Source organism: Delphinapterus leucas, chromosome 10 (genome assembly GCF_059928025.1).
Source record: "Delphinapterus leucas isolate spDelLeu-1000000601 "Yukka" chromosome 10, BTC_Dleu_Yukka2, whole genome shotgun sequence".
Taxonomy (NCBI): domain Eukaryota; kingdom Metazoa; phylum Chordata; class Mammalia; order Artiodactyla; family Monodontidae; genus Delphinapterus; species Delphinapterus leucas.
Genome location: NC_143138.1, coordinates 42,006,390 through 42,021,668, shown reverse-complemented (window position 1 = coordinate 42,021,668; position 15,279 = coordinate 42,006,390). Strand labels below are relative to the sequence as shown.

At 36.6% G+C, this 15,279-nt stretch overlaps 1 protein-coding gene across 1 annotated transcript in view; it reads right to left on the bottom strand.

Moving 5' to 3' along the window:
• The window catches only part of MLIP (muscular LMNA interacting protein), a 113,166-nt gene that overhangs the window by 46,328 nt on the left and 51,559 nt on the right, over window positions 1-15,279 (bottom strand). The window contains exon 9 of the mRNA XM_089918917.1: window positions 9,417-9,461. Coding sequence (XP_089775043.1) covers window positions 9,417-9,461 — 45 coding nt within the window. The remainder of the gene's footprint in view (window positions 1-9,416; window positions 9,462-15,279) is intronic.

The following is a 15,279-nucleotide window of genomic DNA, read 5'->3' as shown; positions in this document are numbered from 1 at the left end:
TTTTAACTTCTAGAAGTTCAGTTTGGTTCCTTATCAAATCTTGTTTATGGTATCTGTAATTCCTTTTAACTATTTCAACATTTTATTATATTTATAAATTCATTCCAGATTTTTCTATAATCTCTCTTGGCTAAATCCCTTGTTTCTTGTATCTGCTGACTCTCCTTCATGCCTCTGCCCTATGATGTTCTTTACTCATTTGATGGCTTTTTACTTTTGATTTTGAGCTCCTCTTCAGTCAGGGTAATTTCAGTGATGATTTCTGTAGGCATCTGAGAAACCCTGGGTTGGGAAACCATGCCTACAATACATTTCACGTTTGCCCTAATGGGGGCCCAGGTATTTCACTGATTCTGGACCAGTTTCCATTTTATTTCATCGCCCTCATATTCCTGAACTTACAGGGTGGCAGGTCCCCACATCTTCAACTTTCACAGGTTTAGGACCCATTTTCTCATGGATGACAATATTACCACCCAAGAGTGTAGATTAAAGTTGGTGGGAGGATTTATGTCTATTTCTATCACATGCTTCATGGCCATGTGGCCTTCTAGGCTCCTGGATGCACACAAAGGATTCATCCACAGCTCTGACTCATTATATAGTGAAAGTTAAACTCTAAGCTCCTGGCTACTGTCACCTGGGTTCTGACATACCTGTGTTCCCCCAGAGCTTAAGCTTCTTCTTAACTTTCCCACCTGGAGCTCCCTCTTCATTTCTGACACTCACAGTTACTCTTTCTTTCTTGTAGATTGGGTTACATATATATATTTTAATAGTTATGTTTTCTCAAGCTTTTCTGCCCTTGAATGGGAGACCAGGCTTCCACATCAGGGAAGTGGTCAACATACAGATGCACAATCATAAATATACTTGGCTGACACATGATAAAGTTGTGTTCCTACACTATCTCTATTCTTTTTGAAATTGCAGATATTTTCGGGGTTATGACACATGTGTCAATATTGCTTTTACTCTCTGAGAAGTGAATGATAACTGAAAGCTGAGTGGTTCCTATGGTATCGCCAAGTACGTAAGAGTGTGAGTCACCAAACATAACGACCAGGCGCCTGCTGTCCTTCTCATACTGTGTCCAACATGGTTTGTTTTTGATATTTTGACTCATGACGTTCTTCACCAGGATGGCCACTGCTCACTGCCATCCCTGCTTGCTCTACAGCAGCAGTATGTCCTGGCTAATTGTTCCCCACCTCTAATTGCTGTGGACCAGGTTACCGTGCACTGAGGTTCATGGTTATTCTGTGCTGCAGAAAATTACCCTGCAGAATGCCTATCCCAGTGATTTTTCAATTCACCTAGGGTTTCATTTTTAACCTCATAATGTAATATGAGTAATAACGATTTCTTCTAATGTCTTAGGATCTTTTCCTTTTGGTTAATTCTTCATTATTGCAGTAATGAGAGAATTCTCTATGAATTCCCTAAGTTAAATGACTTCTATGAAATATGCTGAACTGAATGTATCTTGACAGGAACAAAATATAGTTATATTTTTACCTCAATACTTATAGGAAAAAAGAAGTCACACACTAAAAATAAAGTATTTGCACAATTTAACTATATTACTAACATTTTTCAGTACTTTGTGCTAAATAATACCAAACTATCATAGGGAAAAAAGAGAAAGTGCTCAGGCAAACACATTAATTAAATTAGGGACAAACACAAATATCTTAGTATCCAGTCTCTGTAAGTCCCCAAAATTTCTTCACTGGGAATTATGACATAACAATAAGGTGATTTAGACACCCCCAGTACATTTTTATTTCATCTAATATAATGGACTTCATATCACTATTATGAGAAACTATTCCCAGAGGAAAAAACAGAATTAAATTTGAACCTCAGGGTAGAGTTAATATTTATAAAGCTACTGCAGATCCTTTATCAAAGAAAAAGAATATTGGCTTATGTGTATCATCACAAATATAACCAGATGCTTTCAACTAACCCAGTTGTGTCAAACTCTTTGAGAAGCTTCCCTCTGCTTGCCCAATACATGTTAATGTTTATTAAATTCTGTAGCTATAGTTATGTTACAATATTGCAGCAATGACTTTTGAAAAGTAAAGAAAGATTGTCTGGTGAGCTGCGATTGGAATGGTGAGTAGCAAGAGAAGGCTACTATATTTAAAAAACTGCCAGTTGGTCAACTAAACTAAGGAAGAGAAGCAACATGAGGTACCTAAAAATAAACTTGAAGTTGGACTTGAACAGCACTGATGTTTTCAGTCATTTGTTCTATCCACGCTAATACTAACCATGAAGAACGTGAGAGATGAGAATAAGAATGACTCTTGCGTGAAACAAGATCCCATAACCTATATTCTACAGCCTTTGACATCATTTTAATTACAAAAGAAAAAAAGTGAGAGGAAGATAGAGTAGGAGGATTTTAACCAGCATATCACCATTAAAAAACAAACAAAACTTTAAAACAAACAGAGCAGTCAAAAAATTGGGAAGTCAAAATTTCGTATTTCAAAGAAAACCTATTAAAGCGGTAAGTTATATGCAAACTGAAAGAGTTAAGACTAAGGAAAGAAATGAAGATTTAAGAACCACTGAAAAATAAATTGCTACACAAAGCCACCACTTAGGCCAAGCCCACTTTGGAGAAACCATTTTCTTCTTCCAAAGACCTCATGCCAGAGGCACATAAAGTATATCCAAGCTCCTCAGCTATTGTCTAGAGTTGCTTTTCCTTGCAATCTGCAGCTTTTCCCCATCTCGACTCATGGGTGTCAGGCATCACACTAGCAGACACCTTTTGGGAGATTGGGACAAAATCAAATTGTATCAGGTAAAAAGTGTTGAACAGTTACCTTTGCCTTCTACCCTATGTACTTCTACTTTGGGCAATATTTTTTTCCCTTTCAGCAGTCATGTCCCTCCTCCCTGAATATAACATCCAATTCAATAGGATTAAAATGTTTCTCTTTGACCTTTTCCCTGTTGACTTTAATTGTCCTGAGTTTTCTTTTCTTAAGGCTCAAAGAACTCTAATTAGTGATAATGTGTTAATTGAATTATTTTAGTTCTCCCAGATAAGACTGATCTACAGACAAGCAAAAAGGTAAAACTTAAAATATCAACAGAGCCCCTAATAATCCCTGTGTTGCTGAGCTTGGTATTGAGGAAATATAAAATTATAAGATGATAAGACTCTGTCTTACCCTTTAGCTAGAGAGCATTCCTATTATTTGTACATAAGGCACTACTCAAAAGATTGAATCCAAAAGAAGATTAGGTACATATATACAATGGCCTATTACTCAGCCATAGAAAAAATGAAATGCCATTTGCAGGAACATGTATGGACCTAGAGATTATCATACCAAGCAAAGTAAGTCAGAAAGAGAAAGACAAATAACATATGATATCACTTATAAGTGGAATCTAAAATACGACACAAATGAATATATCTACAAAACAGAAACAGACGCACAAACATAGAGAACAGACTTGCAGTTGCCAAGGGGGAGGAGAGGTGGGGAAGGAAAGGATTGGAAGTTGGGGATTAGCAGATGCAAACTACTCTATATAGAATGGATAAACAGCAAGGTCCTACTGCATAGCACAGGGAATTATTCAATGTCCTGTGATAAACCAACAGGGAAAATAATATGAAAAAGAATCTATATATGTATAACTGACTCAATTTCCTGTACAGCAGAAGTGAACACAACATTGTAAATCAACTACACTTCAATAAAATTTTAAAAAGTTGAATCCAATGGTGAGCATGGTAGGCACCAAGGACAGAGAGATATATGTATGAGACGTCATATTTTTCTTGCTTCATACTGTTTATTCTACTTGTAGACCTTACCCTATATGAATATCTCACTAAGAGCTATATTATGAGTTAGTGATATGTCCCCAAAAGGTCTAAATATAAAAAGTAGAGTTGAAAGTATTTAAAAAGTTTGACTCAGTAACTTAGGGAATGATGATTCCACATTGTTATGAACATAATTGGTAGGCAGAATAAAAGGGCATAGTGACCAGCGACAGTCACAGTTTACATGTGCAAAAGAGGAATAAAAAATCAGATCAAGGGAAGTGTGGCTGAAATATGGCGCCTTCATTTTTGGTGACATCTAAAATGATGAAGGGAAGGACCAAGGCATAAAGGATGTCTCATTAAATCATTTCTCTTCTTCCTCATTTAGCTCAGCCTATATAATTACCTTCCTTTCCCTCCTCATCCCCTCTCACACATGCATACCTTGGAAACATTTCTGAACAGTGGAAAAGAAAAAAAAAAAGGAAAGAAAGACAGAATGAAGAATGATCAGTAGAGTGGAATTTCTTGCTTATATTATTCACAACTCATCAAATCTCTGGTCACAACCTATAGAAGCAGATTTGGATCCATGTCTGGATTTAAGTAGATTGGATTTTTCACCTCTTACTCTTAAGATCTATGGCTGCATTAGGGCACATCACCTCTGAAACACTCCAGCATAGCAACATTTCCAAGCATAGCAACAAGGGGACTGTGTGAGGTGGCTTAATTGGAGAAGATGGCCTTTATTTGAACATCTGTATATATAGAGGGAAATATTCTTAATAAAGTTTGACACATTTTTCATATTCTGTGATATTTTTAAAGCAATATGCTTCCACTGTAATGATATTTTTCTGTCCCTCAAGCTCATTAAAATGAGATTTTACCTCTATGCTATATCATATTCAATAAAGCTGTCTTTGTTAATTCTCTGGCACTTGAAAGTAACTTCTTAAATGTAGAGAGTTTATTAAATAAGTTGTTATCAATAGAATGTGACTCCAAATGACAGTTTTTTGATAAACTAGTAATAGGTCCAAATATTTGCCCTATTTTCTGAGGTTGCTCTTTATTAAGAAAGCATACTGTGGTTTTGAATTACATGAATGAAATGAATTTATACTGGTAGCAGTTAATGAAAAATAATAAACATTTACTAAGGCAAGTGTAATGCAAAGAAAAAAAAAATAACACTCCCCTCCAAAGATGATAGAGTGAAAACAGAATGAAATAGAAATTTAATTAGAAAATTCATTCCATTACATAGAGGGAAGGAAACTCTAAAAATGAGTGCCATGAGAAACAATCACTTGTGGATTAACTGATAACTGATGAGTTAATTTACATGTAAGCAAATAATTTAAAACATTAGAAATATACTAAACATTATCATCTTAGAAGTTGTCACCAAATATGAAATTATTCATTCAAAGTTTAAGCTGGAGTTTACTGGGGATGAAGAATTAATTTAAACCCAGAATATGAATACTAATGGATAAAATATTTAAGGAAGACAAATTATTTCTAGACCCTGTTGGTACACGCAAATAATAACAACAGGGGCTTTGACATGAGGAAGACCTGGGTTGGGCTTTGCCGTCTCTGTGACTTTGTTTCCTCCTCCATAAAATGGAGATTTGAAATAATCATACCCACTTCATAGGACTGGTATAAGGTTAAATGAGATAGTTAAAACTGATTTGCAAGGTAAGAACTCAAAACACTAGTTATTATGATTGTTGAATTTGGCATCTGTCAAAAACAATCAAGTGAAATACGAATGATAAATTATCAATCCACAGGTGACCTGTGGAGATCAGGACCACTCAACGTGTTTGTTTGCCTTGTTTAAATTCTATGACACTTAAGAGAACCTCAATTAAATTACTTTAAACTGCAATTCAAGTACACGATGAATTGAAGAAAAACCTGGACTTTAATTAGTCTAAGTTGAAGGTCCTTTACTGTATCTGGCTCATCCTAAAAAAAAGACTAAGTGAAATGTAACAATATGTGCAATCAAGATTAAGAAAAGGAAATGAATTGTTTTACATGGATTTTTTTTTTTTTGATGAAGGGAAGTCAGCTTTTTATCAAAGTCCCCTAAAGAGGAATTAGTCATATCATTTCTCATTATTTAATTAAACCACTCTCATCATCCCAGGAAAACTGGAAATCCAATGGACATACTGACACATTGAAAACTAGCAACTTTGTACATTTGTTTTAACATCAGCCAGTGCTCTGGCTAGCTCTCCTCCAATTTCTGCAAGATTGCTCTTTCCTATTTTGTTTACTGTCTCCCACATGGTGTGCTTCAGAAATGGGGGCCTTGCTGTTCTATTCATCCCTCACACCTCAGTGACTCCACGTGAGTGCTGGGGCATGGCAGACACTCAAATATTTGTCAAAACAGTGGAAAATTGAATAATAGAGCTAGAAACTGACTACACTTTCTACTCATCACAATTCACAGACTATATACTATACTTTTAAAGAGCCCCCAGAAATAGGGATTTTGAGTGGACTGTGCTAAGCAGCTGAGGCCACCCTCAAGTGTAACAAAACTTTTTTTTCTTGGTTCTAATTTAAGTCTTCCCTTTTTTTTCTCTGTGGTGCAGACATTGGTAAACGGCATGATCCCTGCTTTAGAATAGAATCTAAGAAGCTCTACAAAGGCAATGATACACCAAGTCCCAGCAGCTGTATACTGTGAAGATGCCTACTTTCTTCAAAGTTTTGAAGAGAGATGGAGGAATATTGAAATGTTACAGTTTGTAGGATTCTCAGATTTGCTTTTGAGTTTCCATGGGAGAGGAAGGGAGAAAAATGTGGAGATTAATTAATTAATTAAGGGAAAACTATTCAAGTTGCACTTAATATGAGGCATTTGGAGCTCTGCTAACATGAATATTAGAATTTCTAGAAAAATATATGACAGTGTCAGGAGGACAGATAAATTAGGAGGTTGGGATTAACATATATTTACGCACTACTATATATAAAATAGATAATCAACAAGGACCTACTGCATAGCACAGAGAACTCTACTCGATACTCTGTAATAACCTACATGGGAAAAGAACCTGGAAAAGAATAGATATATGTATAACTAAATCACTTTGCTGTACACTGGACACTAACACAACATCATAAATCAGCTACAGTCCAGTATAAAATAAAAAAAATTAATAAAAAATAATTTTAAAAATTTAAAAAGTTTTTAAGAAAGAAAATATTACAGTATCATTCTTTTTTAAAAATCAGGACTTAGTGTATTCAAGGTCAATTGTTGACATATGATTAAGGCTTATAGCTAAGGAACACTTCTGTTCTAAAATTTCATTTTTCTCCTCAAAAACACTGTATCAGACATCACTTAGTAAATGTAATAACTGAAGCCAAATATTTACAAGTGTGACTTCTCTCTGATGGCACCAAAAATTGGTTTTCCCATTCCACCATAAAATCATCCCATCTAGTCTTTCAAAAGACATGGACATATTTGAGGTGTCACAAACAACAATTCAAATGTCATTTTGTGAGAGAAATTAATAAACAAAGCTTTTCCAAGAAACCAAATTTAATCAAAACCAATAATTTTATCTGAATTAGAGTTTATATTTGTTCGAGGCTATATTAAATCTATTTGATGATTCAGTGTTAACTTTGAATGACTCAAATGCTCTCACAAAGTTTGCGGCAAATGTTAACCTCCTTTAATCAAATTGGATAACTGACAGAAGAACAATGTGACATAACCTCTAACTATGGAGACTGAAGCAGCCCCTCCAGAATTGTTTCCATTGTTATCAAATTATCCACCTCCAGGAGGTGTGGGAGGAGGCATCAGCTCTCTGTACCTCATTATAAATGAGTCTAAATCAGATGCACTTAGGTGCAAATTAGGAGTAGATGAGAAAGGAAGGTGAGAGTAAAGAATATTCTAACTACGTTTTCTTGGGTCTGCCTCTTGTAGAATGTCTCAGTCACAAAAAAATAGAAGCATTTTTCGGGACTTTCTTTTCTTATATCCAACTGAAGAATCAAGGAACTCAGCTAAATCATGGTGCGTCTAGTCTTTCCAAGATAAGGAGAGGGAAGAGAAGGGGGGAGACATGGATGAAGGGAAAAACAAAGGAAAAAGAGAGGGAAAAAAGGGGAGAACCATTATTTATTGAATCATTTCTATGTGTCAGACTACAGTAAGGGCTTTTCATATGTTAACAGTTATAAATCTTACATCAACTAAATATTAGTATCCCAATTTTATAGATGAAAAAAATTAAGGCATAGAGAGGTTAAGTGACTTTCCAGGGTTCATTAACAAGCAGCAACACTGTGATTAAAACTTGGGTATAGCCCGCTAATTGCCTCCACTCTTTTAAGTATTACTCCAAATGACTTCCAGTAATAACAGAAAATAACAGTGAAGGCTTCTAGAAAATATTCTAAGTAGTGTGCCTATCCATACCTTCCAAACATTATTTTCTGAATGTGATGAAGCTCAGTAACTTCACCCAATTTATTATTTGCCTTAGGGAGGTTCTAAAGAAGGCAGAAATGTATAAATTGCAAAGAAGATATGTCACAAAATTTATAGTTACTAATTATTGACTCTGAATGATGATGATGATGAAAACTACATAGTAGAAAATATGAAGTATAAACTAAAGGGAACAGTTTACTGGTTTGTTTTAAACTAAAAGCTAAACACTTGCTTATGAGACAATCTTGCTTATACTAGAATATGTTGGGTCAGAAGCAGAAGTTGGCCACATGATGGATTATTAGGTAAATAAAGAATAGGAATGGGATGAGGCTATGTGTGTGAGTGTGCATCTAGGATGTTTGGAGCCAGAGCTCCACAATTAATTGAATCAAGTGTGTGAGTCTATACCTACGTACCCATTATTACTATATTTTTGCTCATAGGTGGAAATCAATTTATTTGAAAATTTAAATGAAAGAAAGCAACAAACTAGTCCAAATCAAATAAATTGGCAATCCCATTAGAAACGGACAAATCTTAATGTTTCAGCTATGTGGGTTGACTCTTTCATAATAAGCATGATAAACCATTACAGAAATGAAATTGTCATCTAAGCCTTGATAATTAGAAAGACAGAAAGCAGGTGTTAGAATTCTGTTTGATTCAGCCAAACTAATCAAATGAGACCTCACTTAAGAAGGAATTTATTCAATAAACTTACCTGACATAATGTGATTTTCCACCTCTGGGCCAATCATACCATCCTACCCCTTCCATTTATAAAAATTCAACTAATTCAATTTAAATGACTATATAATTGAGTTTCCTCCAAAGCATGCACATGCACCCATTATAAAAGCAGTATGGGGCTTCCCTGGTGGCGCAGTGGTTGAGAGTCTGCCTGCCGATGCAGGGGAAACGGGTTCGTGCCCCGGTCCAGGAAGATCCCACATGCCGCGGAGCGGCTGGGCCTGTAAGCCATGGCCGCTGAGCCTGTGAGTCTGGAGCTGTGCTCCGCAACGGGAGCGGCCACAACAGTGAGAGGCCTGTGTACCACAAAAAAAATAAAATAAAATAAAAAGCAGTATGTATAATTATGAAGGGACTTACATATTTGGTTTCTCGACCAGCTGCTCTTGGAAGAGTTGTAGGCATCTGTATGAAAATAAAAACAATTACACTACTGAAGTAATCAAGAAAATGTTAAAAGATTCAACTTCTGGGATAAATATGTTCACCTTTTTTTTTTTCCTATTAAGACTTTCTAACCATTGCTCCCTCTTTTCTTTACAAAACCCCCTGTCCCTTTGAAAATTATTTCATTAAACACTATCACTTTATTGTTTCTTTCATTGCTGTTATTGATAAGCTTTCTAGGAAGTTTTATCTTATTTATTGATGATGTTCATTCATGGATCATAATAGTTCCTTATGTAATTTTGGCAATTTCAAAATTCACACAGAAGCCTCTATCCCCTCAATTCTTTGGGCCGCTCAACTCCAAAGATACTCTTATCCACTCCTTCTCAATCATCCGCTGCCAGGACCATCCCTAGATGTCACCTTCAAAAATAAAATGGAAAACTTTGGAAATTTCATTTTCACATCCTCCTCTTAGAACTCTACTTCTCATCTACCATCTTCATTTCTCAAATATCCCAAAACGACATTTCTTCAGCCTCACTGAGACTTCAAAATCAATGAGCCTTCCCAGCTCCATTATGGCTTTACTGCCTCTCTCATTACATGTTTCATATTCTCAGCTATTTTAATAGTACCCTAATTTATCTTGCTTCCTTCTCTCCTTGTGACAAACTCACAAAAACTAACAACAACAACAAAAACCTGGATGGACCGTATCATATATTTTCTCTAAATTTGTACTGGAGATGCAAAACATGGCTGAGGAAACTCTCTCAATTAAGCTAACTGATTTCATTAAAAATTATGAAATAATATTGTACATCAACTATATTTCAATAAAAAATAAGAAATTAGTTATGGATACATGCAAGTGCACTTGGGTTGCAGGGAGGAATAGTCTACAAAGGAGCACAAGGAAACTTTTTCTTTTGATGGAAGTTTTATATCTTGGATGTGGTGGAGGTTACACAACTCTATGCTTTGTCAAAACTCATAGAACTGTATACTAAAAAGGAAAATTTTACAGTAGGTAAATTGTACCTCAATAAACCTGACTTTTAAAACAGAACTATATAAGCTATAGTAAAGAACTGAACATAGAGACTGAAGAATATAGTAGATACTGAACAGATTCTTGAACTGGAATATCAGATTGACGAATCCTCTTACAGGCATTAGGAAGCAATAAATTAAGAAAATATTTAAAGATTAAGAGATATAGAATACAGAAGCAAAAGTGACAAAATCAGTCTAGTAAGAGTCCTAGGAGGAAAGAAGTGTTTGAAAAAAAATAATGACTAAAACTATCTTAAATGTAAGGGGGAAAAAAGAGTGAAAACTTCAGATGAAAGGTCAAAGAGATACATAAGAGAAAAACAAAGCACATTTAGACACATAATAGGAAAAATCAGTAACATCATAGATAAATTCTAAAAGATCACAGTGCCACTCGGTAAATGATCACTCTGTAGCAGAGGAGTAAATATCATGCTGACAAATTACTTCACAAGTTATGTTGTTGAAAAAAAAAGAACCTAGGGCAAAAACTGCTGAAAAGAGGGGACCTATAATTTCACATCCAGCAAAACCATAATTTAAAAGAAGGGAGGGCAGAGTCAAGATGACAGTGTGGGAAGATGTGGAGTTCATGTCTCCCCACAACTAGGGTACGTGCTGGACACTGGTGGGGGACCTCGATGCCCAAGGAAATGAGAGGAGCCCCCAAGCGAACTGGTAGGATGTGGGGGGACTGAGGGGGGAGGAGAAGTGGAGGCCAGACAAGATGGGTGCCCCTGAGGGGTGGCTGAGAGAGGGGAGGTGTTCCCAAGTGGAGGGACCCTCAGGGGCTTGGACTGGGGGGAGTGCACCCAGAGTTTCCCCTGCCCAATAGGCTGGGGAAGCCTGCCTGGCTCTTGGGCCATGTCCTAAGCATTCAGAGTCACCCTCTGGGCTGAGTTGGTCCTGGGGGCATAGGATGGAGGCTGGGGGGAGAACAAGAGAGGCAGGAGGGAGAGACCTTCCAGGACCAGAGGAGAAGGAGAGGCACGGAGGGCATTTGCCTTGCCTACTTGAGCCTGGGAAGCCTGCTGGGCTCCCAGGTGGGGCCCCTGCTCTCTGAGACCAGAGGTGGGAGGCACACCTGGGCCCCTTCTGTTCCATTAAGCCTAAGCCCCACCCCCCATACCTCCCAGGGCCTTGCCAGCCCTGTGGGTCTTAAGCATAGATCCCACCCACTGCTCAAACCCCACCCTTGCTTAGGACACACCTTCCACAGCCAAGGCCATTTCCACCTTTTTGGGTTTTTTCTCCTCCTCTTTCTTACTCTTGTGGTTCTGTTTTGCCTTCTGGTTGTTGTTTCATCTATATTTTTATTTTTATATTCTTTCTAACATATCTGTTAGTTTCCTAGTCTAATTTTATTTTTTACTTTGTTATTGTTCTTTTTTTTTTTTTCTGCTGCCCTGCACAGCTTGTGGGATATTGGTTCACAAGCCGGGAGTCAGGCCAAAGGTCCTGTGATGGGAGATCTGAGTCCAAACCACTGGACTAACAGAGAACCTCAGACCCCAAGGAATATTCATCGGAGTAATGTCCCAGAGGTCATCATCTTGGCACTAAGACGCAGCTATACCCAACAGCCTACAAACTCCAGTGTTGGAAGCCTCAGTCCAAACAATCAGTAAGATAGGAACACAATCCCACTCATCAAAAAAAAAAAAAAAAAAAAAAAAGAGAAGGCAAAAAATATGTCACAGATGAAGAAGCAAGGCAAAAACCTACAAGACCAAATAAATGAAGAGGAAATTGGCAATCTACCTGAAAAAGAATTCAGAGTAATGATAGTACAGATGATCCAGAATCTCAGGAATAGAATGGAAGCATGGATTAGGAAAATACAAGAAATGTTTAACAAAGGTCTGAAGAACAAACAAACAGAGATGAACAATACAATAACTGAAATGAAAAATATACTAGAAGGAATCAATAACAGAATAACTGAGGCAGAAGAACGAGTAAGTGAGCTGGAAGACAAAATGGTGGAAATAACTGCCAAGAAGCAGAATAAAGAAAAATGAATGAAAATAATTGAAGGCAAGCTCAGAGACCTCTGAGACAACACTAATCACACCAACATTCAAATTATAGGGGTCACAGAAGAAGAAGAGAAAAAGAAGGGGTCTGAGAAATTATTTGAAAAGATTATAGTGGAAAACTTCCCACTATAATCCTTTCCCATGGAAAAGGAAAGTCACCCAAGCCCAGGAAGCACAGAGAGTTCCCTACAAGATAAACTCTATGAGAAACACATGAAGACACACATTAATCAGAAAGACAAAAATTAAATTCAAAGTAAAAATATTAAAAGCAGCAAGGGAAAAACAAAAAATAACATACAAAGGAATCCCCATAAGGTTATCAGCTGATTTTTTAGCAGAAACTCTTCAGGTTAAAAGGGAGTGGCAGGTTATACTTAAAGTGATGAAAGAGAAAAATCTACAACTGTGATTACTCTACCCAGCAAGGATCTCATTCAGATTCCACAGAGAAATCAAAAGCTTTTCAGACAAGCAAAAGCTAAGAGAATTCAGCACCACCAAACCAGCTTTACAACAAATGCTAAAGAAACTTCTCTAGGCGGGAAACACAAGAGAAGAAAAAGACCCACAAAAACAAACCAAAAACGATTAAGAAAATGGTAATAAACATACATATTGACAATAACCTTGAATGTAAATGGCGTAAATGCCCCAACCAAAAGACACAGACTGGCTGAATGGATACAAAAACAAGACCCGTATATATGTTGTCTACAAGACACCCACTTCATATCTAGGGACACATACAGACTAAAAGTGAGGGGTTGTAAAAAGACACTCCATGCAAATGGAAATCAAAAGAAAGCTGGAGTAGCAATACTCATATCAGATAAAATAGACTTTAAAATAAAGACTGTTACAAGAGATAAGGAAGGAAACTACATAATGTTCAAGGGATCAATTCAGAAAGAAGATATAACAATTGTAAATGTTTATATACCCAACATAGGAGCACCTCAATACATAAGGCAAATGCTAACAACCATGAATTGGGAAATCGACAGTAACACAACAATAGTAGAGGACTTTAACACCCCACTTACACCAATGGACAGATTATCCAAACAGAACATAAATAAGGAAACAAAAGCTTTAAATAACACAATAGACCAGATAGGTTTAACTGATATTTATATAACATTCCACCTGAGAGTGGCAGAATAAACTTTCTTATCAAGTGCACACAGAACATTCTTCAGGATAGATCACATCTGGGGTCAAAAATCAAGCCTCAGGGCTTCCCTGGTGGCGCAGTGGTTGAGAGTCTGCCTGCCGATGCAGGGGACGCAGGTTCGTACCCCAGTCCAGGAGGATCCTACATGCCACAGAGCGGCTGGGCCCGTGAGCCATGGCCGCTGAGCCTGCACGTCCGGAGCCTGTGCCCCACAATGGGAGAGGCCACAACAGTGAGAGGTCCACGTACCACAAATAAATAAATAAATAAATAAATAAAATAAAAATAAAAAATATCAAGCCTCAGAAAATTTAAGAAAACTGAAATCATATCAGACATCTTTTCTGATGACAACACTATGAAACTGGAAAACAATTAATGGAAAAAAAACTGTAAAAAACACAAATACATGGAGGCTAAACAGTGCACTACTAATACTAAATAAGCAAGAGATCACTGAAGAAATTAAAGAAGAAATTTAAAAAATACATAGAAACAAAATGACAATGGAAACACGATGATGCAAAACCTATGGCACTCAGCAAAAGCAGTTCTAAGAGGGAAGTTTATAGCAATTCAATCTCACCTCAAGAAACAAGAAAAATCTCAGATAAACAATCTAACACCACCCCTAAAGCAACTAGAGAAAGAAGAACAAAGAAAACCCAAACTCAGTAGAAGGAAAGAAATCATAAGGAACAGAGCAGAAATAAATGAAATAGAAATGAAGAAAACAATAGCAAAGATCAATAGAACTAAAAGCTGGCTCTTTGAGAAGATAAACAAAATCGATAAACCCTTAGCCAAACTCATCAAGAAAAAAAGGGAGTGGATGCAAATCAATAAAATTAGAAATGAAAAAGGAGGAATCACAACTGACACCAGAGAAATACAAAGAATTATAAGAGACTGCTACAAACAACTATATGCCAATAAAATGGACAGCCATGAAGAAATGGAAAATTTTTTGGAAAGGTACAATTTTCCAAGACTGAACCAGGAAGGGTTAGAAAATATAAACAAACATATCACAAGGAATGAAATTGAAACTGTAATTTAAAATCTTCCAATAAACAAAAGTCCAGGCCCAGATGGCTTCACAGGTGAATTCTATCAAACATTTAGAGAACAGCTAACACCCATCCTTCTCAAACTCTTCCAAAAAAGTGCAGAGTGAGGAACACTCCCACATTCATTTTACAAAGTCACCATCACCCTGATACAAAAACCAGAAAAGATATCACACACAAAAAATTATAGACCAATATCACTGATGAACATAGATGCAAAAATCCTCAACAAGATACTAGCAAACAGAATCCAACAACATATTAAAAGGATCATACACCATGATCAAGTGGGATTCATCTCAGGGATGCAAGGATTCTTCAATATATGCAAATCAATCAATGTGATACACCATATTAATAAATTAAGGAATAAAACCATATGATCACCTCAATAGATGCAGAAAAACCTTTTGACAAAATTCAACACCTATTTATGACAAAAATCTCTACAGAAAATTGGGATAGAGGGAACCTACCTCAACATAATA